Genomic DNA, 27,888 nt, shown 5'->3' on the forward strand with positions numbered 1-27,888 from the left:
AATAATGAGAATGAACTATTTGCAACATTTAGGATTTCAAAATGGTCTGAAGAACGTTGCCACAAAAACATGTAAACTCACCCCCAGCTTAATAAATAAAATGCCAGGGCGTCTGGGTGGCTCAGTCGATTAAGCATCTGCCTTCGGCTCAGGTCATGATCCCGAGGTCCTGGGATCGAGCTCCACATAGTGTTCCCTGCTTAGCGAGGAGTCTGTGTCTCCCTTTGCCCCTCCACACCTTGTGTGTACACGCTCTTTCGCCCGTCTGTCTCTCAAATAGTCTTTAAGAAAAAAAAAAAAAAGAAAGAAAATGCTAACAACTACTTGAGCCCTGTCTCTATTCCTTCCCACGATACTTCTGTCCTCAGGGATAACTACGATTCTGGATTTTGGAGTTGTCCATTCCATGCACTTTTTTAGATTTTTATTACATAGGTATTCATACTGAGGCACATTGCTTTTTTCCTAAAAAAAGAAAAGAAAAAGAAAAAGAAAAGCTGTTTTCATTTTTTGAAAAGAACTCTGACACAGCTGTGGCATCCTTTGGCTAGCTCTGGGCCATGGTCCACACACACATACAAGGGCATCTGGGAAGGCAGAAGTATAGACGCGAGAGGCCCATCTGACAGGCACATCTGCACCCGTCTGCTCATCCCTCCCTGAGGCATAGGCGGGAATGGCTCAGGACACCCTCTGCTTGGGTGCAGAGGAGAATAGCGAATACAGGGACATCCCAGTTTTCTGACTGCCTACTCCTTAGGGTGATAATGGGAGGGATTCAACAGAGTCACACTTTCCTTTGTAAAAAGAGGAACTGATGTCTTCTTATCACCCGTATTTGTGGGTTCAGATTAGCAAGGGTTTAAAAAAATCAAGCAATCTAGAAAAAACAAATGATAAAGCAAAATTTTATAAATAGTTCATTTTTAAACATGTGAATAAACTCAAAAGCACTGTATTTGTTCATGAAATCTAAGCGTTATTTTAGTTTTTTATTCTTTTAGTGTTTTTATAGAGCAAAAATAAAGAGGTACAATGGATTGAAAAGAAATTACTCTAAGTACAACTGTACAACCACCAGAATACTAGACGTGGAGTAACTGACAACACAGTATTGGGGGGGTATGCAAAGCAACCGAAGTCTCCTACCTCGCCTGTAGGAGAGTTCAACAGCTTTCTAAAACGACAGCTAAATACACACTACAGCATGCTTCAGCAATTCCTGTTCTAGTAACACACCGAGAAACACGAAAGCTACCCCCATGGAAAGACTGGTCAGAACGTTCATGCTCCTTATGATAGCAAAGACCATCAAGAAAAGAATGGATAAATAAATTTGGTAAGTCATATGACGGGGTACTAAGCAACGAGCAAAACCAAAACTTGTACTAATACATCCAGTAATATGGATCAATCTCAGAAACATTTTTTTTAAAATATTTTATTTATTTGAGAGAGAGGGACAGAGTGCAAGCGGGCGCTAGGGGTGGAGCACGGGGAGCAGTAGGAGGAGGAGAAGCAGGCTCTCCACTGAGCAGGGAGCCTGATGCAGGGGTTGATCCCAGGACACTGGGATCATGACTTGAGTTGAAGGCAGTCGCTCAATGGACTGAGCCACCCAGTCACCCCCAATCTCAAAAACATGTTGAGCAGAAGAAACGAGACAAGTAGAAATTAAAACAGAAGATCACCTGAAACCCTAATTAACTTGCTTTGCCAAAACAGTATTATCTTACAATAGAATGAGACCTGTAATTCACATTCACATAACAAACTTATCCACAGATGGGAGAGACGACAGCCACGGGTAAAGCTGTTATTTTGAAGCTGGGAAGAAAAAAAAAAGAGAGAGAGAGAGAGAGACTTACAGCAGGCAGAATTCCAGGGCCAAGATCTGATATTTTTATATTCAACATCTTTTAGGGGCTACTGGGGTGTTGGGCAACTTCAGGAATTAGAAATTGAAGGGCTTTTCCACTCTGAACTAAGATTTGATATTATAAACAAATACATTCATGCACCTTTAAGAATCTAAAAAACAAGACCTTGATACTGTAGCCCTAGAGAAATCTGTGCTGAAGACCAGGAAAAGAACTTTTTTTAAGGGGTAGGGAATTAAGGGCATAGTGTACATTATTCTTAAAAACATTCTGGCTTTGAGTTTTCAAAAACATGGCTGCTGTCTAGCAAAGATTAATGCAATATGGAAAACAGCTTTTCATACTTGTTTGGCCCAAGAGAATTGTCCATCACTGAATCTGCGTGGTGCTGAACAGCACAATAAAACAGGCAATAAGGAGCAAACGTCTGTATGGGCACAATGCAGAACAAGTCTAAGCACACCTTGCAGCTTAGCTGCTTCCAATTAATCTGTCCCAGTACTGAAAATGAAAAAAATAAATCAAGTTTGCACCAATAATGGATTCTATATTTCCTGAAAGTCCGTAGGACAGAGGCCTCTGTAGCTGCTGCGCCTGCCTGAGAGCCATAGCACTTTCTCTAGGTTTAAAGACTAGGACACCACTTTCTGCTAACCTTCATCTGGGCAAATGGCAAACTTGGGAAGTACCTGATAGAAAAGAGGCAAACACAGAAGTTACCAAGGTGATGCCAAATTTTTCCAAGAAGAGCTCTACCTGTTGTTCAACCCTCTCACCGTGTAAAGAAAGATGGAGTTGGCTAAGTCAGTCACAGGCAAGAAAAGACGTCCACAGACACTGCCGAGAAGCCAAGCACTGCTCCAAAAGCCAGATGGAATCTCTGGCCTCAGCATGCCGAATCCTATCTCGTTAGAGGAGAGAGGCAGTTGGCAAGAACGGATTTTACACTAGCCTTGCCATCTGTAAATTACACAGGCGCACATCGTCACCTAAATCTCTGCAGAAATTTCAGTGATCACAGAAGGTGGAAGCCTGGGAAGGCTTTTCTGCAAATCCTTCTGCTTGTCGAATATCACACGTTTATGGCCTTAGCAACAGCATAGAGTGGATTGATGGTCAAGGAAAATGCACTAACTCGAATCAGGCCAGGGGGAAAAGCCCCTGGGACAGGAATGACATGAGTGCAATGACCAGGGACTAAATGATCACCTGCTTAGGGTGGAATGAAAAACGCTCCTCACCTGTTGTTTGGTTTTTATTGGCAAAGGAAGACATGAAATACAAGCTAGCACTTAAATTATTCAAGTCTGGTAACTCCATCTGGTTTGCATATCTGATTAGAGAAGTCTATGTGCGCAAATTCTGAGTGGTAGGTTTTTAAAGGCAATGTGTGCACACACAAAGATAAACTCAAAATGGATGAAAGACCTCAATGAGACAGGACTTCATCAAAATCCTAGAGGAGAACACAGGCAGTAACCTCTACGACATCGGCCACAGCAACTTCTTTCAAGACATGTCTCCAAAGGTGAAGTAAACAGTAGTGAAAATGAACTTTTGGGACTTCATCAAGATCAAAAGCTTCCGCACAGCAAAGGAAACAGTCAACAAAACAAAGAGGCAACCCACGGAATGGGAGAAGATATTCGCAAATGACACTACGACAAAGGGCTAATATCAAAGAACTATAAAGAACTCCTCAAACTCAACACACACAAAACAGATAATCACATCAAAAAATGGGCGGAAGAGGGGCACCTGGGTGCCTCATTGGGTTAAAGCCTCTGCCTTTGGCCTCTCTCTCTGCCTACTTGTGATCTCTGTCAAATAAATAAATAAAATCTTAAAAAAAAAAAAAAGGGCAGAAGACATGAACAGACACTTCTCCAAAGACGACAAACAAATGGCTAACAGATACATGAAAAAATGTTCATTATCATTAGCCATCAGGGAGATTCAAATCAAAACCACATTGAGATACCACCTTACACCAGTTAGAATGGCCAAAATTAACAAGATAGTAAACAACAAGTGTTGCAGAGGATGTGGAGAAAGGGGAACCCTCTTACACTATTGGTGGGAATGCAAGTTGGTGTAGCCACTTTGGAAAAAAGTGTGGAGGTTCCTCAAAAAATTAAAAATAGAGCTACCCTATGACCCAGCAATTGTACTACTGGGTATTTACCATGAAGATACAGATGTAGCATATGCACCCCAATGTTCGTAGCAGCAATGTCCACAATGGTCAAACTGTGAAAAGAACCGTCCTTCAACAGATGAATGGATAAAGAAGATGTGGTCCATATATACAATGGAATATTATTCAGCCATCAGAAAGGATGAATACCTAACTTTGCATCAACATGGACGAGACTGGAGGAGATTATGCTTAGTGAAATAAGCAGAGAAAGTCAATTATCATATGGTTTCACTTATTTGTGGAGGATAAGGAATAGCATGGAGGACATTAGGAAAAGGGAAAAATGAAGGAGAGGAAATCGGAGTGGGAGACGAACCATGAGAGATTATGGACTCTGAGAAACAAATTGAGGGTTTTAGAAGGGAGTGGGGGTGAGGGGATGGGTGAGCCTGGTGATGGGTATTAAGGAAGGCCCATATTGCATGGAGCACTGGGTGTTATACGTAAATAATGAATCACGGAACTCTACATCAAAAACTAATGATGTACTGTATGGTGACTAACATAACAATAATTAATTAATTAATGGCAATGTGTGAGAGACAATGGAGGTGGAGATTAGGAGATGCTGCCCTCCTCCTGGGCATGCCTGGATTGTGCACAGCTTTGAGAGAAATCCCCTGACTTCTTTTTACCTTACAGTCTGGGCAATCCCAAAGGACAAGAGGGCTGTATGACAAAAAGATTTGGAAGTTCAAGTCCCAAGTCTGCCATTTACTAGCTGTGTGTGAACTTGGTTATTAAGTCACTGAGTTTGTCTGATCCTTGACAAAAATGAGGTAAGAGCAATCTTTTATAGTAGAATCAATGGAGAAAATGTGTGATTTCATAAGAAATCAGCATACTTGGAAATGTTTGTGAAGTTCTTTGTAAAATAAAAGGGGTTGTTATGCACCAATTAATTTTTAGGATTTGCTTTTGCCACCTACTCCACACAGAGCAGCCTGATGACACGTAAACTATGTTCAATTTTAATGGGAAGCAGAGCAAGAGGAGAAGTTACTAGGACACACAAGAAAAAGCAAAGACCTTGGAGGTGCATACATTTGAGCCCACCTCTAAAAGCTACTTAACTGTGACACCTAACAGAGGTGTTCTTAACCTGGGGTCTGTGGACCCATATGGGCCATTGGTAGGATTCAGGAAATCTCTGAACTTGGATTAAAAAGACAACTGACATTTTTACCTCCAGGAACCTGTAAACTGAAACTCTAACTGAAACGTAGCATTCTTTTCAAAAACGAGTCTAGACAACCAGTCACAGTATTTTCACCGTACCTATGACTTTGCATCCACAGAGGTCACGGATAATTTGATAGAGTATAATTGTAACAGATGTCTGTAAATATTTATACTCATCACTAATTTTTTTTTTTTTTTTTTAGATTTTATTTATTTATTTGACAGTCAGAAATCACAAGTAGGCAGAGAAGCAGGCAGAGAGAGAGAGAGGAGGAAACAGGCTCCCTGCTGAGCAGAGAGCCCGACATGGGGCTCGATCCCAAGACCCTGGGATCATGACCTGAGCCGAAGGCAGAGGCTTTAACCCGCTGAGCCACCCAGGCGCCCCTACTCATCACTAATTTGAAGTTGTGGAGGCTATGAACCCAGCACTTAGGCTTTCTTTAAAAAGTAGCATATGTTACCACACCACAAATGTGTAATTTTAATATTTTGATGAGCACATTTTAATATAAATCATTTTCTTTGTAATCCTATGTAGTTTGGTTTAAGAATTTAACAATATTTTGGGAAACCGTCCATAGGCTTTACCAGCTCTCCAAAGGAGTCCAAGGCATTAAAAAGGTTAAGAGCTTCCATTGCCTTCTTGGGAATTGATTAAGTGTACAAGGGAGCAAAGAGTTGTGACATAAGGTCACTATGAGATTACAGAGGACATAGCCAAACACACTGTCCAGTGACCCGCACAGAGTAGGTGCTCAGCAGAAGCTACTCTGTATTGAAAGTGATGAGAAAAAATAGTTTTCTGTATTACACATTTCATTCTTCCTTTGCATGACAATTTCTAAAAAAATTTAGCATTGGTCTTCTAATTAAGGTGAATGCTTTCTTATGACTGGACTCCTCATCTGTTCAGGTTGGTTGAATGGTCCTGTGTTGCTTGGGATGACATAGCTGTATGGCTGTCCTAAGTCCATGTTGCTATTGTTGGAAACAACCTACACAAAGACCAGAGGTGAGAGTCTACACTGTGGCTGAGGAGGGAGAGGTCTTTCTGGGGACATGAGGCTGACCTCGCTGCACTACTCTGAGCCAGCAGCCAAGGTCTTGGCTATGGTGGCGGAAATGAGAACAAGTTATTTAGAAACTGGGAACACAGAGCTATTTTAAAGCTTGCCAGTGAAGGGGCCTTCAAAGGCAAGACTAGTCTTTAGGCTCAGCATAATGAACCTCAATGTGAGAAAATTAAGTAATGTTTCAACTTGAGTCCCAAATCAACAGTCTCAGCAATATGAGAGTATCCCGCAAATGGGAGTGTGCTAGAGCTATGGAGGGAAGATTCATGGCCTTCTTAATTAACTCCGAGGTGCTGCACATAAGGGGAAAACGATAAATCAAGTAGATTACTGCCAGCGATCTGAATTTCCAAATGAAATAAGAGAGGTATAGCGCCTTGAGTCATTTTGTAAATGTGTATGGTGGTGGGGAGGGTGGGGGGGGAGAATCTCCAAGGTCATCCCTTATGTTAAGATTTGCCAGTATGCACAACAGTCCCTTATTTCAAGTACTTGACATATAGTCAGGTGTGAAGAGGCAGGAATTAGGAAGACGAGTAAAACACATAATGGGAGGGCAACACAATACACACACATACACACACACACAACTGTGATTGTTATTTGCACATTTCTTCAGAACGTAGTTATTGAAAACCTATATGTAAGAGGCACTGTTCTAGAAGCTAAGGATATAGTGATGACCAAGACAGACAAGGTTCCTGCCTACATGGAGCTCATACTCTTCATGGGGGGGACAGGTATTCCACAGAAACAATCCAAAACAGGAAGTTAGAGGTTCAAGTAAAGACAGTGGCAGGGGAAGCATTCAAGAGGTGATTAGGGTGCAAACGTTATGAACTTTGTGCCTGGCTATTTGAAAATGGGAAGAAAAGAGAGGGCAAGCAGATAGTCCAAGCTTCCTAGACTAATGAATGAATAGGTACCACTGAACAACACTGTAAATCCAAAAAGGAGAATCAGTTTCAGAGACAGGTGTGAAATAACGGACCTGGCAGTGGATGAGTGGAGCCCATCCTGCACATTCACGTGCCCGTAAGGAGAGGGCAGTTAGAAACAAAGACTGGAGGAAAGCTAGGGTTATGGGCTGGGGAGTCCTCTCCAATGAGGCACTCATGGAGTGGAGTGAATATACACAGAAAAGCAAAATGCTATGGACACAAGTTAGGGAGAAGCCTCCATCTGTGTAAAGAAGTAGAAGAACGAGGACAGAAAAAGTTAATGGGCACAAGAGAAGAAAGGGTTTCCGAAACAAAGTAGCCAATGGCATCAAATGCAGGTAGGCCAAGTACGTGAAGGTGTCAAGGAAAATGCCTTAGTTATCCATGAAGAGGAAATGGGCAGGGAATTCTTAGAACAGACAAGACCCTTGGGTAGATGTGCTCTTACAAAATGAAGCCAGAGGAGACGGATTTTGAGCCCACCAGGCTCAGAGATCCAGCATAAGCCGTGGTGCTGGCTTTGAACAAAGGGAATGAAGAGAATGTGGATAAAAGATCCAGATAAATTTGGATACGACGAAAAGGGAAATTGAGGGTGGACAGAGAAACAGTCTTTATATCTTCTCAGTACAGGAACTGAGAACACCTACTGGTAAGGGGATCGGAAATTCCTTTAGGAACTTGAGTATAATGGGTATACTTGAAATTGATGGTGATAAGTTTAGCAAGGTTTTAACATGCGATGAAAAAGGATTATGGGACAGTCTTGCAGGCCCAGCTAAGGTTGGAGAGGATGTGTTTGTGGTGGGATGAGTCCCACTGCTAGGTGCTTTTCTATAGTGACTCTCAGCAGCTAGCCTGCGTAGAGAGGCACTTGTTAGTTTGATCTGAGGCTGCGTGGAGATAATGCGTGAGCAGGGTCAATGGTACAATGGAATTAATCTAGGTTGATAAATTCAAAGTCAATATCCGGCAAGCAGCCCAAATGGGGAGGCAAGAAAGGAAGGTCTGAGCCACTAGGTGTTTCAAGGTGAACACAGTGCCAGGGAGAGAGCTAAGAGGCAGCACTGGACACTGACCAACACGGAAATGTCCCAGTTGAAAATACTGGAAGTAACCTAACTAAAAAAAGCAGAAGACATGAACAGACATTTCTCCAAAGACAACACAAAAATGGCCAACAGACATATGAGAAGATGCTCAACATCACTCATCATCAGGGATACGCAAGGCAAAACTACAATTTTTTTAAACTAATAGATTATCACCTCACACCTGTCAGAATGGCTAAAACAAAAAATACAAGAAACAACAAGGGTTGGGGAGGATGTAGAGAAAAAGGAACCACCAAGCATTGTTGGTAGGAATGCAAACTGGTGCAGCCATTTGGAAAACAGTACAGAGGTTCCTCAAAAAATGTAAAATGGAATTACCATATGATCCAGTAATTCCACTATTGGGTATTTGCCAAAACAAACAAACAAACAAAAACCAGGCTAATTTGAAAAGATACATACATCTCTAGGTTTACTGCAGCATTATTTACAATAGCCAAATTCTGGAAGCAGCCCAAATGTTCACTGATAGATGAACGGATAAAATGGTATGTGTGTACACACACACACACACACACACACACACACAAAATGGAACATTACTCAGCCATGAAAAGAATGAAATCTTGCCATTTCCAATAACATGGATGGATCTAAAGGATATAATGCTAAGTGAAATAAAAGAAAGACAAATACCATGATTTCACTTATATGTGGAATTTAAGAAGCAAATGAACATGGGACAAACCAAAAACCATGTTCTTTTTTTTTTTTTTTTAGATTTTATTTATTTATTTGACAGAGAGAGAGATCACAAGTAGACAGAGGCAGGCGGTGGGGGTAGGGGGGGGAGCAGGCTCCCTGCTGAGCAGAGAGCCTGATGTGGGGCTCGATCCCAGGACCCTGAGATCATGACCTGAGCCGAAGGCAGTGGCTTAACCCACTGAGCCACCCAGGTGCCCCACAAAAACCATATTCTTAAATATAGGGGACTGATGGTTACCAGAGGGGAGGTGGGTGGTGGGGATTAAGAATGCACTTGTCATGAACACTGGGTATTGTATGCCATTGTTGAATCACTATATTGTACACCTGAAACTAATATAACACTGTGTGTTAACTATACTGGAATTAAAAAAAAAAGATCAGTCATAAATACTGATGGTGGACACAAGAAAGACTAAAAAAATGGCCTAATGGGGAGCTGTATAAGCAACCTGATTTCAAACACCAATGCCCTAAGAACAAACTGGACAACAAAGAAGTTATGCAAGAAGCCCAGAGCCTAGCAAGCAAATCGTATCACCAAGTTCTGCCAAGACTCCCCTCTCTCACCATGTGTTTTGTGCCAGCAGCACAGGCTAATTCTGCTGAAGCAAGCCAAAATGTCACATAAGGGTTCTTTCCAGCTTTCCAGTGTCCCTTGAGAGTACATGGTTTTTGCAAAACACAATGAGCAAGCCAAATCAGGTTAGAGATATTACAAGGAAAATCTGGCAGGCAGCCATCTTGGCTTTGTTTCAACTGATGTTCATAAAAAACACAGGTTAAGAAAATGGTAGCACAATGTCTGGTGTTTGAGATCTAACAGCATGCAACATGTTTATGGCATACATTAGGCCACAAACTTCAGTATAGGACTGGGGCACAGAGAACTTCAGATCTGGTAGACAAAGGAGGGAAATAAGAAAGAACGTCTTGTAATAAATACAGACTGCTCTCAGAAGACCACAAACAGGTGGTTTCATTAAAAAAAAAATGAAACCTACTGCCTTTAGAGTAAAAAATAAATAAAATGTTTCAGTCTTGTTTGTATAAAATAGAAGGTCAGTGCACACTTAGCTAATTACAGTGTTTTTTTTTTTTTAATGAGGCTACAACGGACTATAATCTGGCAAAAATGAGTCCAACTGAAACAGCGAGAATGATGGTTTGGGGGAATTAGGTGAGGTTTTGGAGTGGGAATAAAAGTGGGGGAAAAGGAAGAAAGCTTTCCTTAAGCAGTTTATACTCTGGTAGGAGGATTAAAAAAAAAAAAAAGGCATCCAGACTGATTTTATTTTCATTCAAAACAACCTCTTATTTAGTGTACTTTTCCTTCGAGTTTTTGAACACATTTATGATTGCTTTCAAGTCTTTGTTTCCTAACACTAACATCTGGGCCATATCATATGTTAGGGAGGGTCTTTATTGTCTAAGGATAAGATTTCCCTGCCCTTCATGTCTGGTAATTTTTTACTGTATATTAGACATCATCATACCAGATTCATTCCTATTTAGACTACTGATTTTTATTCTAGCAGGCAGTTCAATTTCAGGCTGATTATGTTGAATGTGTACAGACCTAGATTTATACCTTCTTAGGCAAATCTGTGAAAACCCCAAAGTGTTTCCCAAGAATATCTAAATTGTCAGGACTCACCTCAGAACTTTGTCTCCTCTGAAGATGGTGCAGAGGCTTGGTTTTAGGTGTTGTTAGAGTGGCTCTAAAACATGCTACACTTAAGGACAAAGTTCTTATTTCCAATATTTCAGTTAAAAGAGTAGGAGGTTAACCAGTCATTTCCATGCTGGCTGGGCTGGAATGCAGTGCCTACCAGCACCACCTTTCCTCTGTTCTCATGGTTTCATTCTCACCCTTGTACTTGTTGCCCTTTGATAAGATTCAGTCTTACAGCAAATAACATATGCAGCCCACCCTGGGCCACAGACTCATGAAGGACCCTCATGCAGACTTCTGTGCTTCCCTTCTGTACAGATTCCTCATCCCTAGTCCCCCTGTGCTACAGATTCCCCATCTCTAGTCACCACTGACCTGTCTTCTGAGCATGGTGGGACTGTTGTGCTGTGTACGTTCTAACGTACTCCTGCAGTAAGGAAATGGTCCTCCGAGTGAGCCAGTGATCAGAGGGCTCACCTCATGTTTCCTTTCTCTCAGTCTTTACTGCCAATTACCCAGAGCTGACGAACCATTATTTCATAAATTTGTCCAGTTGTTTATGGTAAGGAACTAGTGATAGCCACCACTTAATAGATCTTAATAGCTCTGCATTCCATACAAATGCTGAATAAAAGTACAACATTCCATTTTTTATCATGTAGCCCTCCCAATGCAAGTGAATACCAGAGGGTCCTGATTTCTCACAGAAGCATCCCAAGAGTTCCTGGAATCATCTATTTCTTCACTCTTTGACTCAGACACAAATTCACAATGCATTCATTCATTCATTCAATAAATACTGAGAGTATACCATGTGCCAGACACTGTTCTGGGGATTGGGGACACAGTTGTGGGAGACAGAAAATGTCCCTGCCCTCATGGAGCTTATTTTCTGGTGGGAGTTGTTCTGGCCCCACTCCAAAGCAATGCTTCCTCTCTGCAGTTGTTCCTCTAATTACTGACTTGATAGAAAAGGGTGCTTGCATGAGCAGAATATGAAAAAATAATTCGAAGACCTATGCCTATATAACACTACGTCACAGACACAGTTGCAGGTGCTTATGTGCATGAATTAACACTCAAAATAAGAGAAGTGTCATTAGAGAGGAGCAAAGAGAGCCTGAGACTTGTCAACTTGCTCACAAAGCTCATGAATGGCAGAGACAAGACCCAAACCTAAGTCATCTGACTCCTCCCATATTATTATTTTTTAAAGATTAAGTAATCTCTACACACAACGTGGGGCTTGAACTTACAACCCCAAGATCAAGGGTCACAGGCTCCACAGACAGTCAACCAAGCGCCCCACTCCTCCCAATTTATAACCACCGCATTATTCTATTTCTCAAAGAGAGAAGAGAATTACATTGGAGATGGGGGGAATAAATTGTGAGTTTCTAAGCAAGAAAATATAAGTTTTATTTCATAGAAGCCAATTAGGTAACTGGGAAGGCTGTGAGAAGTAAAGGGATCACTTTAAGATTTTATTTTTAAGATTTTATTTATTTGAGAGAGAGCATGCAAGAGAGAGAGCACTCACAAGGGGAGGGGCAGAGGAAGAGAGAAGCAGATGCCCCGTTGAACAGGGAGTCCAACACGGAACTCAATCCCAGGACCCTGGGATCATGACCTGAGCCAAAGGCAGACCCCTAACCAACTGAGCCACGCAGGTTCCCCGAGGGATCACTATTAAAAGAGGCAAGAAGGGACACCTGGGTGGCTCAGTTGGTTAAATGTCTATCTTCAGCTCAGGTTATGATCTCAGGGTCCTCTTTCTCTCTCCTCCTTGCTCCTCTACACCTCACTCTCAAAAAAAAAAAAAAAAAAAAAAAAAAAAGGAGGCACAAGACAAGTGGATTGAGTTATCATATAAGGGCACAATTTTCTCCTTTGTCTCAGCTGACCATGAGGAAAGAGGTAGTGTTCTGAATTTTGAACCAAAAAAGAATAGCAAGCTTTCCTGAATAAAAAGGCTTCAGAGTTCCTTGGGGAAGTTGAGGATCTAGGTGAAAGTGACAGGATTCTAGCAACCCCCTGCTGGTGCATGTTAGTCCCGTCAGATGCTTCAAGAAAAAGTGCTCTGGAATCAGGTCCCTACAAGAAACATATTTTCTCTTAGAGACTTAAAATGCATAGCAGCAAAGGAAAAGACCTGATAAATGCTACTGTAAAGAAACCCATTTTATTTAAATCAGAATTTCCCAAACTTAATTGGCCACAGAATCGTTGGTGAGTAAATGAGGTGTGTATGAGAGAGAGACAGACAAACAGACCCAGACACAAGAAAATACCCCTTGGAATTGCTGCTCTAGGAAACCCATTTTAGAATTTGCTATTTAATAGCAAACACGAAGCTAACTAAAAATCCATTTTCAGAGCAAGTCAAACCCACTACTGAGGCAGCGTGCATGGTCTTACAAAGAGAATTCGAGTACAGCGGTAGTTCAGATGAGAGAAAAGATTAAATGTTTATTAGGTAGTAAATGACAAGGAATTGACTGCAAGAAAGATAACAATTTGTGCCAAGGAAGGCTATGCCTTGACAGTTTACCCCAAAATGATATATGTAGTTGAAAAATTAAAATTAAAATGAAATTTCTAAATTAAGAAAAACAATTTTGTAGCAAAGAGAGTACAACTTGCAGCCGAAGCCATGTAGGTTATTAGGTCTTTAGGTTATCTCAGTTACCCATCTGGGGAAGTCACAAATTACTAATACGCTCTCTTGTCCCCTCGAGGCAGCGACCTGAACCATATCACAATAGCCTGAAGGAAACCCCCAGGTACAGGCTAGGGTTTCTCATCAGCCTTTTTGTGGAGACTCACCTGACTTCACCCTGCAGATCACCTATCACTTGCCTATTGGTGAGACCAGAGTGGAAGACAGTTTCTGCCCCATGCTCAAGAGCTCCGCCTTTTCCTCCTGCGACAGGAGGGTGCACCTCCCCAGGACCATGGAGGCCTGCTCCAGTAGGATGTTCCTGCCACACTCAAATTGCTCTAGGGGTTGCAATGTATCATTTAGCAGTTACCGGCCACCTCTCTCCTGGCAGGTTTAGCTCCTGCTGTCTCCTACTGTTTTTATTTTATTAGGTTGCTACCCTCCAGTTATCTACAGCTTGGCAATATACTCTGATCTTTAGGTCTCTTTGTGTCCCTTCTGCCTAGCCTTCGGCTTGGGTCATTTTCTCAGGGTCCTGGCATCAAGCCCTGCATAGGGCTCCCTGTTCGGTGAGGAGCCTGCTTCTCCCTCCCTCTCTGCCACTCCCCCTGCTTGTGCTTGTTCTGTCTGTCAGTCTCTCTCTCTCTCTCTCTCTCTCTCTCTCTCTCTCTGTTAAATAAATAAATAAATAAAATCTTTAAAAACAAATGTTTAGCACAGAGCTCAAAGCATAAGTGTTATGTTTGTTCTAATTTTTTTTAGGATTTTATTTGAGGAGAGAGAGACAGAACACTGAGTGAGCAGGGGGACGAGACAAAGGGACAGGGAGAAGCAGACTCCCTGCTAAGCAGGGAGCCCAACGCGGGACTCAATCCCAGGACCTCCACGACCTGAGCCGAAGGCAGACGCTCAACTGACTAAGCCACCCAGGCGCCCCTATTATTTCTTCTATAGTCTTTCTCATTCAAAATCTTGTAGCCTTTCCTCTTGACCTTTACACTTCCCAGGTATATGAATATTATACAGACTCAGTAATTAAATTTCCCATTACATGGAGGTATCATTGTTCCTCATATCACAAAATTAACAAAGCAGTCTATCCTTAAAGTACATATTCATCTCCCCCACCCCAAACTGTTCCCACAACCCTAATTCATTCAGTCTCTCTCATTCTCATTAAACTATTTATATTCTAAAATTTGCTCAGGTGTTGTAACAGACGCGCTTTTCAAGGAATTAAAGGTTTGTCCAACACATTGTGTTCAAGAGAGTAAAGCAATTTAAAATAGTATAAATAAAGGCTCCAATTTCCACTCAGTTCTCTTTAGAATCCAAAAAGCTAGCTCCATTTTAAGGACCCAAACTCTGTTGCTTTCAGTGTTTGGCAACATTCTTGCCAAAGGAAGTTTCATCTCAATTTTGAGATGTCCAAAAGTACATTAGAGTTGTATAAACAGATACATGACCAGAAAAATATTCTTTTTCCGTCTTCACTGCTCAGCAAAATTAGACTATTTTCCCCTGAGGTTGAAGGAGGAAAAAAATCTTTTATTTGTTCAACTTTATTTTTATTAGTACTCTTTTCTGCTGTGTTCAGGATATTGCTGTCAAGCTGACTTTCTCTCCAGTTCCCTAACCCTTATTACTCTTTTCTCGAATCTTATACGGGCTTCATGTGAGTTTCAACGTTTCCCTTCGTGTGAATTCCAACATCTAAGGAACCTAAGACTCCTTTTAGCCTCTCTCTCCCTGTGGCCAGACTTGGCTTCCTCCTCAGAGCTAGCCATGGCTCAGCTCTCTCATTTACTAGGTGCTTATCCATCACCTACAATACCCAGAGTGCCTAGCACGTGTTAAGTACTACATTATCAACGCAATACCAACCACAAATGGATCAAGTGAGAAAGGTTGTTAGGTACGTGGCAAGTCTCCATATGCAATCCTTCTCGTCACCTAAAGACCAGCAGCAAGCCCACCCATCCCCTCGAAGGTCTACTCTGCGTCATCTGGGCCAGGATGCGGCGAGTTCAGAGTTAAGAACTGCATGTTCACGTTGCTGTTTTTCCTACGCCAAGATTCTCTGGGTTTCAGGCTTAGCCTACAGCACAGTTTATGCAACTATCCTATTTGATTCAAGTGCTCTGGTGGTTTTTTGTGTGGGGCCCTTGTCCCTATTCTTCATCTCTTTTGTAGTCCCATGTCACACCTGGCAGAGTATTTCTTTGGTGAGCAGAACCCCTGCCACCTATATGGCTGGCAACAAGAACACGACCGAATGTGCAAATGTCAGATTCTTAGCACAATAAGGTTTGGTATTATAGAAATTTGAATACACACAGGTAGCACTTTACCCAAAACACAATAGCTGCACTACTAAAAATTCCTATTCGATGCCACAGTTAATCTATAAGGCTACTGATCCTCTTGGGCAGTATTAGTAGGTTAACATATCACATACACATAATTCTAATGTATAATCAAGGACTTTGCAAAACCCACGTTTATCACTGGAAACGGGTATTGTGAGGAATCCAGGTAAGCACGTACACCTTCATGTGTATCAGAAGTGATTCTGAAGGTGTTCTACTTCAAGTGTTTTTAAAAATGAGGGGCAGGCAGTCCCTGCAGATTCTTCACCTCACTTCCAGGCAAGGCCGGTAAGCAGGAAATCCAGAGTCAATATGCAGATAGAGGCTCATGTTCATGAATCATTTTAAAAACATGCTTTATAAAAGAACTTCAAATGGAATAAGGCAACTCCAACTCAAAGCTCTCCAAAGATTTAAGTAAGTTTTCCCCCAAAATGCCTTGAAACGGAACAGTACAGATAATTCATTCCTAGTTTTCTCCTTCAGACCCTGAACCTCAGTTCTGGTACCAAGAGAGACAGAAACCAATCTTTGCCTCATAAAAAAGGGACAGTTGATAGAAGTTTATGCACTGAATTATGAGCAGAGTTTTTATTCTCATTAAAAGCCAATCTTGCTTTTGCTTTGCCTTTTTCTCTTTGGGGGTGTGGGTTTTCTTAACATACGCTGACTTTAGGTTGTCTCCAGAAATCACGGTCTCCTTAATTAAGTTGGCTGAAACACCAAGTCCTCTTTCAGACCTGATAGATCAAGTTCTAAGTGTTCCCTCAAGTCATGCTCACACGTTCAGTTTCAGTAAAAACTCATGTTATGCTGCACAGATGGGGTCAGTTGCTAAGAATGTTTTTTACGAAAAATGAACTGCTATTAAATAACTTTGTTATTATTTCAGTTTGTTATATCCTGATATATTCTGATATTCCAACAATGTTCTGAATTCATAAAATACTTCTTCACCCCAGGATTTTAAAGTTTCAAACATAAATCCATTAATCTCTCCAACTGCCTTATGAAGTCAAAAGAGCATATACTAACTCTGCATACAAAATACTTCTAGGATGAGCTTATAAATCCGTCGTGTTTTCAGCCATATACACAGAGAATACAGACCCACACCTCTGCAACAGAGAAACATGAAAATTCTGTATAGAGGTGCATGTTAAATATTTTAAGACAGCAAACAATTTTTTCTACTCTGTTAAAAAGATACATTCAAAAAATAAGCATGTGGCAGATACGGCAGGGTAGAGCCAAAATACGAAGTTGCTATAAATTCTGAAAATGGCTTACCTATTAATGTAACTGAGGGCAACATAGGTTGGCTGCTGTAATTCTTGTTTTTCTAAAACACGTGGATCTGTATCTGTAATAAAAACACAATTATGATTTTTCAGCGTTTGCATCAGAATATATGAGGGTGCCTCACATAAAGAAATAGGGGCTAACAGAGAAAAAGATTTAACATTCCTCTTTTTAAAGAAAACCCAGGCAGCAAAAGCACCATCATTTGTTCATTCATTCATAAATAACAAGATATTACATTACTTTTCAAGGGAATTCCAAACATCAACAGTGATAAAATGTCCATCTGTCACACAAACTCTTGCACAATCCCCCTCATAAATATTGGTTTTCACTGCTTACAGTTACAATGTTGGCATGGTTTTTGGAGGGTAATCGGCCTAAGAAAGAAAGTCTCTGTTAATTATGCTCACTTGAATGCTGGAACAAATTAGTTGCCGTTGGAAAGCTCCCATCAATTTGAAAACCTACGGAGTATTGTTCTTGCTCACTGAACACTTTTCTGGGTTTGGATTTGCATTCTGGAGGGCAGCTCCTCTCCTTTTTAATTGTATAATGAGTTTATTATAACTTTTTCTAGACTCTCAATCAGGAATTCCCATGCTGGTTCAGAATCTACAAATACCACATTCATCAGATGGGCTTCCCCCCCTGAAGAGCGCGGTTTCAACACCATAGCAACCTTCGCCAATGGGGCCTCTCCAACATGGCACCCAGACAAAATGCACTTTTCACAACTAGAAATGCGTTCTCAAGCTTCTCACCTGGAGCAATGCTTGCACTAAACACATGCAAAAGCAATGTTTATATAAGAAGACTATAAGGGGGAGAGCTGCACACGTTTTCATTTTCCTAGGAAAAGGCTCAGACACTTCACACAGATTTCTTTTCATTATAACCTCATTGAAAACCATCTCGTTATTAGAACTCTTCCAGCTGCACTTGGCAATAACACCTTCTTTGATGTCATGACAGATGTTGTTTCAAGCGCCTTTGTACAGGAAGTGTATACGGCACGTGGTCGATGTAAGATACACGAACTCCAAAGCACATTAACAGGTGAGGGGAGTTGGGGGAGGCAGGCACAGTGGCAGAGAGCACGGGTGGCAAAAAGGATAGCATAAAAATCAATTTACAATGCTTTTGACTCCCAGACTAAAACTAGGCGGTAGTGGCAATTTTATTCTTGGTGTTAAAGTTAAGACTCTCATGTTCACTTTATTGTTTTTCCTATGCCAAGAATTTCAGAGACCTACTATTCAGAAATCCCGCTTCCTGGGTCTTTGCCACTGCAGGTCCTTGAAAGCCAAATTCTGAAACAAGAGACAAAGATTCTCTGATTGCCCCCATCAAGTCGGGTCTCAAGGTTTTGGCAGGGAGAGTGAGAACGGATCAGTAACTCAGCATTTCCTCCCCTTCCTGCAATGATTACATATGCAACTGAGGCTGTTTGCAGATCACTAGCCTACAGATGCAACCCGCGGTTCTCTACACACTGGAAACCACTCTTCAAGGCAAACTTAGTTTTTTAAATACAACCTTTCTTTACACTCGTCTAAGTTTGCTGTGACCCCACAGCATATCTGTGTTTCTGAGGAATGCTTTGTGCCCTTTTTGCTAGAGAGGAGTCAGCAGAACAATGCCCACCAGGGAAAGGTGTTTTATCCCCAAAATGGTCCATCAGAATGCTGGGCAAGCCATGTGTGCAAATGGTGACTGACAGACCAATCCTGCAAGGTCTTTGTAGGTGCTTAACAAGGTAAGAAACAAGAGATTGGAAACAAAAACCATCAGAATGAAGAGGAAGATAAGAAAGAACAAGGCAATGATTGCAAAGGTCTATGTGGAAAATTTCTGATCACAAGACACTTTGACCTCAGGTAGAGCGCCTGATGGAGGCAGTTAGCTTTTGAGACAAGGGCCTGAACTTGACTCACTAAAGCCTGTTCCTTGAGAGCCATCTGGTGCATGATTACATAACGTGTATTATTTTGAAAGAGCACAATTCCGAGTCTAAAGTGTGTGTTTAAAGGGGAAAAGAGTTAGGAGACCAATAAACATTTTTATATCTTCCACTGTTGCCTTTATTCTGGTAATTGAGGCTCAGTCTTTTCCCCCTACAAATCATCCTCAGAAGCTTTCCTTTATTTCCAAGTTATAGAAGTTCTCAACTATTCTAAATACTGCTTCTCTAAGCCACCTTGACTTTTCTTTTGCCAGGTGTGTGAGGAGGTATACACACAGACATACATTTATATTATTCTTTTCCTTTTAACACTCCAATGCCTCTTTGGGGAAGGGTGAGAAGTACCTTATACAAAATCCTTTAGTTCTCGGATGCTCAAATGAATGGTGTTGGCCACTGACATCCACACAAATTACACCCTGTGATTTTTCACTATGTTTGCATTCTAGCCACAAAGCAAGGTAATAAAATATTGTTTTCTTCCTTTGTTTCGCCACCTTCCATAACCTATGCTAGACTGAATGCTCACATACCCTCAAATGAGCAGTGGTGAAATGGACTTCCAGAAGCTTCTAAATGCCACCCTCTCAATGACAAAAAGACCTATCTGGCAGCACCACTAGCCAAGATTCTCTTTTTCTAGAATGTCCATTCTGGCAACCACAAGAAAGCAGGACTTCCAGACAGAGGTCCACCAAGCTCTGAACATCTTTTTCAGATTAAATGTTTCCTTGGGCAACCTTGAGGTCATTCATTAAAGCTTCAAGTTCTTAAAAATGAAATCAGGCACTTGGTGCCCACAAACCAGGAAACATTCTACGCAAGTGCTACCGGAGGGATGGCATCAGCTGCTGGTTGCAAATAAACATCAGCCCTGTCACTCGCTTCCTGGCTGACTGGTGTGCCGTGAGCGTGACTCACCATTTTATGGATTTAATGACGCCGGTGAGCACTTCACCTTCAGTACAAGTAGAATAGCTGCCTTTATTATTTCTCTCTCCCTGACAGAAAAGGGACTGCCTGCTGCTAGAAACTCCCTACAGGAAAGGATTAGAGCAACAAGAGACGAGGATTTTCACAGCGGGACGATGACGTGCCCCTCAGGATGACGTGCCCCTCAGGAACACGGGGCGTCCACGGTCAGAGTAAGCTGGAGAGAGTAACACTAGCCGCTGGAGATTACTGAATTCCACAAAAAGAATTTCCTTCTACCATGTGCCATGCCACGGAGAAATGGTCTGGACAGGACGAAATGGGATCTGAATGGCAACGGCTGGAGCCCACAGTGTCCCAGACAGCTCTCTCACTTGTTTGTTTACGGTGCCAATAAAAACCTGAAACTGGAACATCAGCTACCACGGATTCCACCAGAGAAAAGCCCGCCTCAGTCCGTGGTCTGTGGGGAGGGAACGCTTGACTTTTTTCATGGCTGCGGGATGCTCCTCAAGCTGGCAGCCGGCAGGGCAGCAAGTCTTCCTCTCATGTGGCTGGCTGTGGCCACAAAGAACCGCTCTCCACCGCTTTTAGAGCACTAAGAAGAAGTGAGAAGATGACAGACCCACACTTCTTCAGCGGGGCAGGGTAGAGCCAAAAAAAGCACAGAGAGATTCTGGCTTTCTGCCTCACGCCACCCCTTGGATGCTCACAGATTTCAAGTGGACTGAAGGCTGAGAGAGTTCAAACATTAAGATTTATCAGACCCCCAGTGATAAAAACCTGTCAGCTTGCTTCAGTTTCTAAAACGTCTTCTAAAATAGATGGCAATATGCCTCTTCTGGCATTGCCCCCTCAGGCGAGAAGCCTGAATGCTCAGGTGTACTGTAAGGACTACACACGGGTATGAAATGGAAGACTTCTGTAACTCACGGGCTCCTAGGGACTCATGCTTCACAGACTCAACTGAATGGCAAACGGCTCAACGTCACAGCACTAGCTCCCACGACTTCTCAGGTGCAGGGGTTGGGGGTAGGCACAGCAGATGGGAAAGACAAGGAGAGGACAGCTTTCAGACCCTTCTCAAGAGGAAGTGGGAGTGCAACATGACCAGGGAAAGGCCGCCCCACTCAGTCAGCCAGGCTCATGCTCCTCGGCTCTGCTGTCTCTGGCGTTGGGAACCAATGGCAACCAAGAGGATTTGTGACACACACTGAACCTTTTGTTGTACTATCTTCAAGCCAAAATGAAAACCATCAAGGTCGTTTGCTGGGCTAACAGAGGCTAATTAATAAGCTCATGGGATTTGGCTATGCCTTAGCTAGCCTACACTGTTAGGATTTTATAGGCCTGAATTACTTATAAATTTAAGAAAGTGAAAAACCAGCTGTCCTACCTCTCAACAAGACTAACGAGGCCTCTGTTAGCAATGAGCTATTTGCAGGCTGAGAGGGAGCAGTTGGGGAAGAGGGGATATCATGTCCCCCAGAGAAGGCTTTCTTCAAATTCTGTGTCCTTCCAACGCCAGGCTCTTTCCTCAGTGTGTACAGCGGCAGTGAGAGGTGGAGAGGACGTGGGTGGGCAGGCACTGGGCGACTGGCAGGGCTGGAAGACCCTGGAGAGGCAAAGGCCCACCCAGTCAGATGTAGGGTTTTGAAGATCCAGGCTGGATACACCACTTTCCTTTGGACTCACTCTGTAATAATTAATGGGCACAGTCTGTTCACAGTCTTCTCCTAGTAGTTGAACTTCTAAAACCACAGATGTTAGTTTATTCAGTGCGGCCTTCCACAACGCCACTGGCTGCATTCACCACATCCCCTTCTCTGTACAGCTACACTGCCAGCACCCTGCCTTTATTTCACTCCCCAGAGAGGAATCCTCTGGGTGTAGCTTTCCTCCTTCCAGACTTCTCTGGGGTGAGGAACTGTCTCATGTTCTCTCATCTCTCTGGCGCTCGGCCCAGTACCTCACATGTAGGAGAATACACACTTACTGAATGTGTAGGTTCACCATAGGGCCAGAAAGTGGAACTTCTGGTTGACTGTGGCAAACAGATCAAGGGCATTGGCTGCTGTCACCATCCCAGGCCCCACTAAAGTAGAAACAAGAAAACTCCCTGGGAATAGAAGAAGGGGAGACGTCAGCAGACCAGTGATTTCAGGCAGGCTTTCGGAAGATGGAAAAGCCCTATAGGAATGGAAAGTGACCAGAGAGTAGGAGCAAGTCTACTTTCCCCTGGAGTGGCTGTAGCTGGGGAGACCCGGGAACCGGAAGGCGAACCCGCTGCGGAAGCCCTGAGAGGCTCTGGCTTGGAGGTGCCAAGGGAGGCGAAGGGCAAGGAAGGGAAAGTTCAGAGCAGAAAACCGGAAGATTGTTTAAACGGTTGATTAGCCAGAGACACTGAACCAGGAAACCAAACACGACAGAGGGGGAGAAGGGAGAGACCAGGGCTGAAAAGGGGAGGAAAGCAGAAACATGCTTACTACCACTGCTTCCAAGAACACTGGTAGTTAGAGGATTCCTTTGATTATGTGGGTGCAGCAAAGACACCACCTGATGCTGACTTCTGGTAATTCCCTGATTCAATGATCCCCCCGCAGTTACATCCATGGACAACAAGCCTCATCCGTGCCTCCATCCAGAGCCTCCCATCAGGCTTCTATTGCTTCGTTCTTAAATGACAGCCAAGGAAGGATCATCGGACACTTGAGGGAAAGTCGTGAAGATGAACAGGATACTCAGTAACAATGGTGGAGGAGGGAGATCTGACACAGCAGAGCAACAGACTTGGGAGGTCAAGTGACATGGCTGCTCGCATAAACCCAGTGAGTGGCAGGGCTAGGACCGGAAGACCGGCATCCTGAGTGCCAGTAGGTCAGCATTCTGACCTTTCAAAAGGCTGTTCATCCTCTGAAGTCAAATCATTGCTACTATCTGTTCTAACCCTGGACTCCACACAGACAATCTTTGTGGCTTTCTTAAAAAGCCCGGCATAGTTCTGTTTCAACATTCACTCCACTTTCAGGACAGAATTTGATGAACCAACAATTTACAAAGACCAACTTTTAATTCACGGCTAGTTTACTTTAGCTGTTGAAATAAATATTTCTTGTTGGAAATGGTCCTTTCAAAAAAAAAAAAAATCCTACAATTGCACATAACCAGCCTTTGAGTGGATCAACTTTTCCTTAGTTTATAGACACGTCATTTGAAACTTTTCCCAAGCCATAATTTCCATTACAGGGCAGTCAGTGGAAATTACAGTGAGAGTCTTGCCTTCCCAAATTCAATGTGAAATCCAGATGCACTTAAGTGTTGTTGTAAACTTTATGAGTTAAATATCTAAAACTCGGGGACACTGTACAGCACAATAACACCACCTATTAAAGAAAAGCATTCGTGTTCACATTTGTAGCTGGAGTTTTCCCCTACAAGCGAGTGGATAAACATTTTCTGACCATTTGGACAATGCTCTAGGAGGCCGATTCATACACAAACACGACATGCTGCAACCTTCCTAGTTTCAGGCATGGCCAGAGGATTCAAGTTATTATAAATAGACAGTTCTGACTGGGATGCTTTCTAACTCTTTATCAACACATCAAATTCCTAAGGTCATTGAAGACACCCTGAGAGTCACAGCTATTTGTCCCTAAGTGGGAGATGTGTAGGCCTGACATCTATGACACTATCTGTCCCTACTCTTTGATAGTGACAGACTGTTATTTATCCACCAAAGCTCTCACCTTTTTACCTGGGACAAAGGGACTGGCCAGAGACCATCGTGAACACCAGGTATGCCTGTGAAGTGCACACAACCCGTCCCTCTGTATACAGCAGCCCTGGAGATTGGGGTGCTAGGATTACATATTAAAATTCTTTCAAACAGGAGTAAGGAGGCCAAAGCTTGGTCTCCTTTAATCCTTCATGCAGGTGTGTGTGTGTATACACATAGATCTACATGTCTACTTTCCGTAGATATGAACCTGATGATGGATCCAAGTAGGATGCCACACAGAGGAGCACAAAGGAGCATCTATGTCACCCCTGGCCAATGGAAGGGCCTTTAATTAGCAGGCATCTGGAACAGAAGATTGCTGCTGGTAGGTAAGGCTAGAGGACAAGAGAAAAGGATGAGGCTCTGAAGTCCTTTCTTCAAGGCTGGAAGGGAACCGTTTATGCAAAGACACCTCCATTCCTTTTGCTTGAGACTATTTACCAAAGGAAATCCTACCCATCCTCCAACGCACTGGCCTATATGCTAGCCCCACCATCTGTTGTGCTGTACATATTTGCAAATGTGTTTAAACACCCCATCGAAACAGAAGCTCCTTAGGGAACCAGTCCTTAGATGCCACACACCGTGAGCCCAATGCTCTGTAAATAACCACTGTGCATTCAGATGTATGCTGAACACAATGCACGTCCTGGATATGTGTAACATAAAAGATGCGAAGATAAGCATCCAGCTCAGACAATTCGACTAAAAGAGTCAGACAGGAGAGGAAAACAGATCCATGTAAAATGACTGTACCAGTATACAGAGACAATTACATGAAAAATATACCTGCAAATGTTCAGAGGGCAAACAAAATAATGCAAATTTAGAATGGGGGTGCAGATAGGGTTAATTTGGGAAGGACTTACTGATGAATGGGAACAGAGTTGGGTTTTAATTGGAGGGAGGCAGAGGGAGTCATTCACAGGTAACGTTAGGGAATCTAAAAACAGCATTAAGTTTGAAGCAGAAAGTACAGGCGAGAAGTCTGTAGGTACTACGGAAAAGCTGTAGGGCCAATATTCATTAGTTATAGAATATTTATGGAGGAACTTTCAAACAGTGGTTCTCAACTGTGGGCAAATTTATACCCTTCCCACCCCAGGGATGCTGGGCAATGTCTGGAGACATGAGGGGTACGGGCTCCTGGTATCTAGTGGGTAGAAGACAGGGATGCTGCTTAAACATCCTATGATGTGCGCATGGGACAGCACCGCCCTTCTCTTCCACCCCCCAACAAAGAATCATCCGGCCTAAAATATCACTAGTGCCAACATGGAGAATTCCTGCTTTAGAGGGACATGAATGTGATGAGAAATGGAGCTGTTGCTACTGTTACCAGCAGATGATAATTTTTGTTATTATTTTCTATTGTCTGAATCTGGAGGCTAAAAGACTGTCAGGAAGGTGCAAAAGTAGGATAAAAGAGGTCCTTTGGACTTAGCTCTTTCTTTATGGAAACAAAGAAATCGAATTCATTTCAAGAAAGACATACTGAATTCTTGCCGTATGCTAGTTGCTCAAGGGAAATTCCAAGTCAGTAGATCCACAACTGAGCAAGAAAAATGACACAATTCACAGTTAATAACACTCCAAGACAGACTGTGATATATGCTGATAGAGAGAATCCTACTGATTTCTGTAGAAACAAAACATGACTCTCTGAGAATCAGAGAAACTTCTCGAAATAAAATGTTACATGAGCTTTGAACTAAATCTCTAGTCAGAAAAGGTGAGAAAATGGTGAGTCGGAATAGAAAACAGTTTGAGCAGATGAACAGAAGCAGAGACGGGCAAGACATCCGGTGTGGCTGGAACTCTGCGAGAAGAGTCTTGCAATTCAAACTGGGCCCACATCCTGGAAGGTTTGAAATGCTCGGCAGAATCCAGACTCACTGCTGTAGACAATGGAGCATGGCTGATGGTGTCAGCCAATAGGTCTGGGTTTTAGGAAAATCACCAGTGGTGGAATGGAGAACTGAGGAGAAAGCAGAAGACAAAAATAGAAAATCTGGGGAAAGTCAAAATGGAAAGACCTAATTTTTCTACGTTACAGATCTGAGTGCCTCCTTATCAGAAGTAAGGAAGTAACTAGAAAGTGAAAAGGGTTTGACAGACGAGAAAGGGAGGTCTGCTTCTGATGTGTGGGGAGACATTTTGCAGAACCAAGAAGCCTGGCCCTCAAAGCGAGAGAGATAAGGGAGTCATGATACACACAGAGACCGAGTGCTGAGGATGCCCATCAGGCAGCCACACATTCCAGCAGGCCCTTGAACCAGAGCAAGTCCCTCAGAACAATGATAAAGAATAGAAACCCAACTGCCTAAAAATTTGTTTATCATATCACTCAGCCAACTAATCAGTAAGCACTGACTGAGGACCTACCAGGAATAAAGAAATCCTACCCAGTATGAAGAAAAGCCAGAGGTTGTACTGTACTAAAAACCCAGGAATCGGTAAATTTCACAGGAAGTGTAGCAGGGGTTGGGGGTATGGAGTCACAAAGGGCCCAGGGTTCCATGTGTTACAGGATCTAGTACCTGAGTCTCTAAGGCTCACCTCTTGCAGCTGCCCTCCCACGGGAAGCCCTGCTCCCACTTCTTGGTGTTGCTTAGGATTTATAATGTGACCCCACACAAGTCAAACTGCCTCAGTTCAATATAAAACCTCCTTAAGTTCTGGTTTTCTTCATCTGTAATATGTTGATAAAGGTACGGGGCACCTGAGTGCTCAGTTGGTCAAACGTCCGACTCTTGGTTTCAGCTCAGGTTGTGATCTCCGTGTGGTGAGACGGAGCCCACATCCGGCTCTACATTGGGCAGGGGTTATATTCAAGATTCTATCTCCCTTTGCCCCTCCCCCAGCTTGCGCTCTTCTCTCTTCAATAAATAAATATATATTTTTTAATGTTGGTAAAGATAGTACTTTTGCCCTAGGGCTGAAATGAGGGATTAAATGAGCAGTGTTAGATGTAGCTACTACTCAATTCTTCAGCCCATGAAGTGTTTTGCAATCAAATTCTGACCTGTTACTGATTATCTCCATTTTATAGTCAGAGGCAGAATGATGCAGAGAAAACCTAAGAACTTGTCACTCACACAGGGTGCTGAAAACTGCTGGCTATCATCCAATCGTTCTTTCCTGTCCTTCCTCCACAGTGATTAGGCACATGGCTGTCTGGTAGAAGTCTACCTTTCCCAGCATGCCAGGTGCAGCCATGTGACAACATCCCAGCCAGTAAGATACAAGGCTTCTGGGAAGCCTCCTTAGAAGCATGCACCTTCCATTGGGGTAATTTTCCCTCCTGCTGGCTGGAAGAACAACTGCAGTTCCCGCATCTACTTCGGATTGGAGATAATCTCGGGAATGGAAATTCGACATGGCGGAGTCCGGATCCCTGATCCTGGGAAGCCCTATACCACTCCTGGACTGACCACCTCCAGATGGCTTGAAAGTGAGAGAAATACACTCTTCCACTGAAGCCATTTAGGTTTAAGGGTTTTAGTGAGTCATGTGCAGCCAAACCAAACCAACCAGAACACTAAGTAACTGGAATGTTAGTTTGTTTTGTTGGACCTGAAGTTCTAATGTGAAACTTAAATATTTTTTTGTCTTGCTCCCCTTTTGGGGGGAGGGCGGAGTCTAAGAAAAATCTCTAAGAATTTATTATATAAAACCCACGGAAAGAAAATCAGAGTAAAATCATACCTGCATCAACACACCATCTGTGGCTCACTCTTAAATCGGAATAAAGAATAGGAGAAAGAGGAGGAGGAAACCATCGTGTCAAATTATAGCTCCTTTGGTGGCTTTAGGACTTTCTCCAGAATTGGTTATTAGTGGGCAATAATGAAGCAAATTGCACATGCATATTACTTCTGAGTTATGAACAATACAACCAGCAGTAACCTTTGAAGCTGTCAGGATCTTCTCAGGCAAGCAATTAAAGTGAAAAATGAGAGTGTGCACAACTCCCATCACCCAATACTACATGTAATAACACCACCTACAAACACTGACATAAGAGTCGGACTCAGTCTGAATATTTATTAATGCAGATCTGTTCCCATTTGTTCCCCCCCGACCCCCCACCCCCTGTAA

General features: G+C 42.7%; 1 protein-coding gene across 1 annotated transcript in view; it reads right to left on the minus strand.

Annotated features, from left to right (window-relative positions):
* The window catches only part of JAZF1 (JAZF zinc finger 1), a 319,073-nt gene that overhangs the window by 118,298 nt on the left and 172,887 nt on the right, over nt 1-27,888 (minus strand). The window contains exon 2 of the mRNA XM_080818609.1: nt 17,096-17,168. Coding sequence (XP_080674735.1) covers nt 17,096-17,168 — 73 coding nt within the window. The remainder of the gene's footprint in view (nt 1-17,095; nt 17,169-27,888) is intronic.

Source organism: Martes martes (genome assembly GCF_963455335.1).
Source record: "Martes martes genome assembly, chromosome: 11".
Lineage (NCBI taxonomy): Eukaryota > Metazoa > Chordata > Mammalia > Carnivora > Mustelidae > Martes > Martes martes.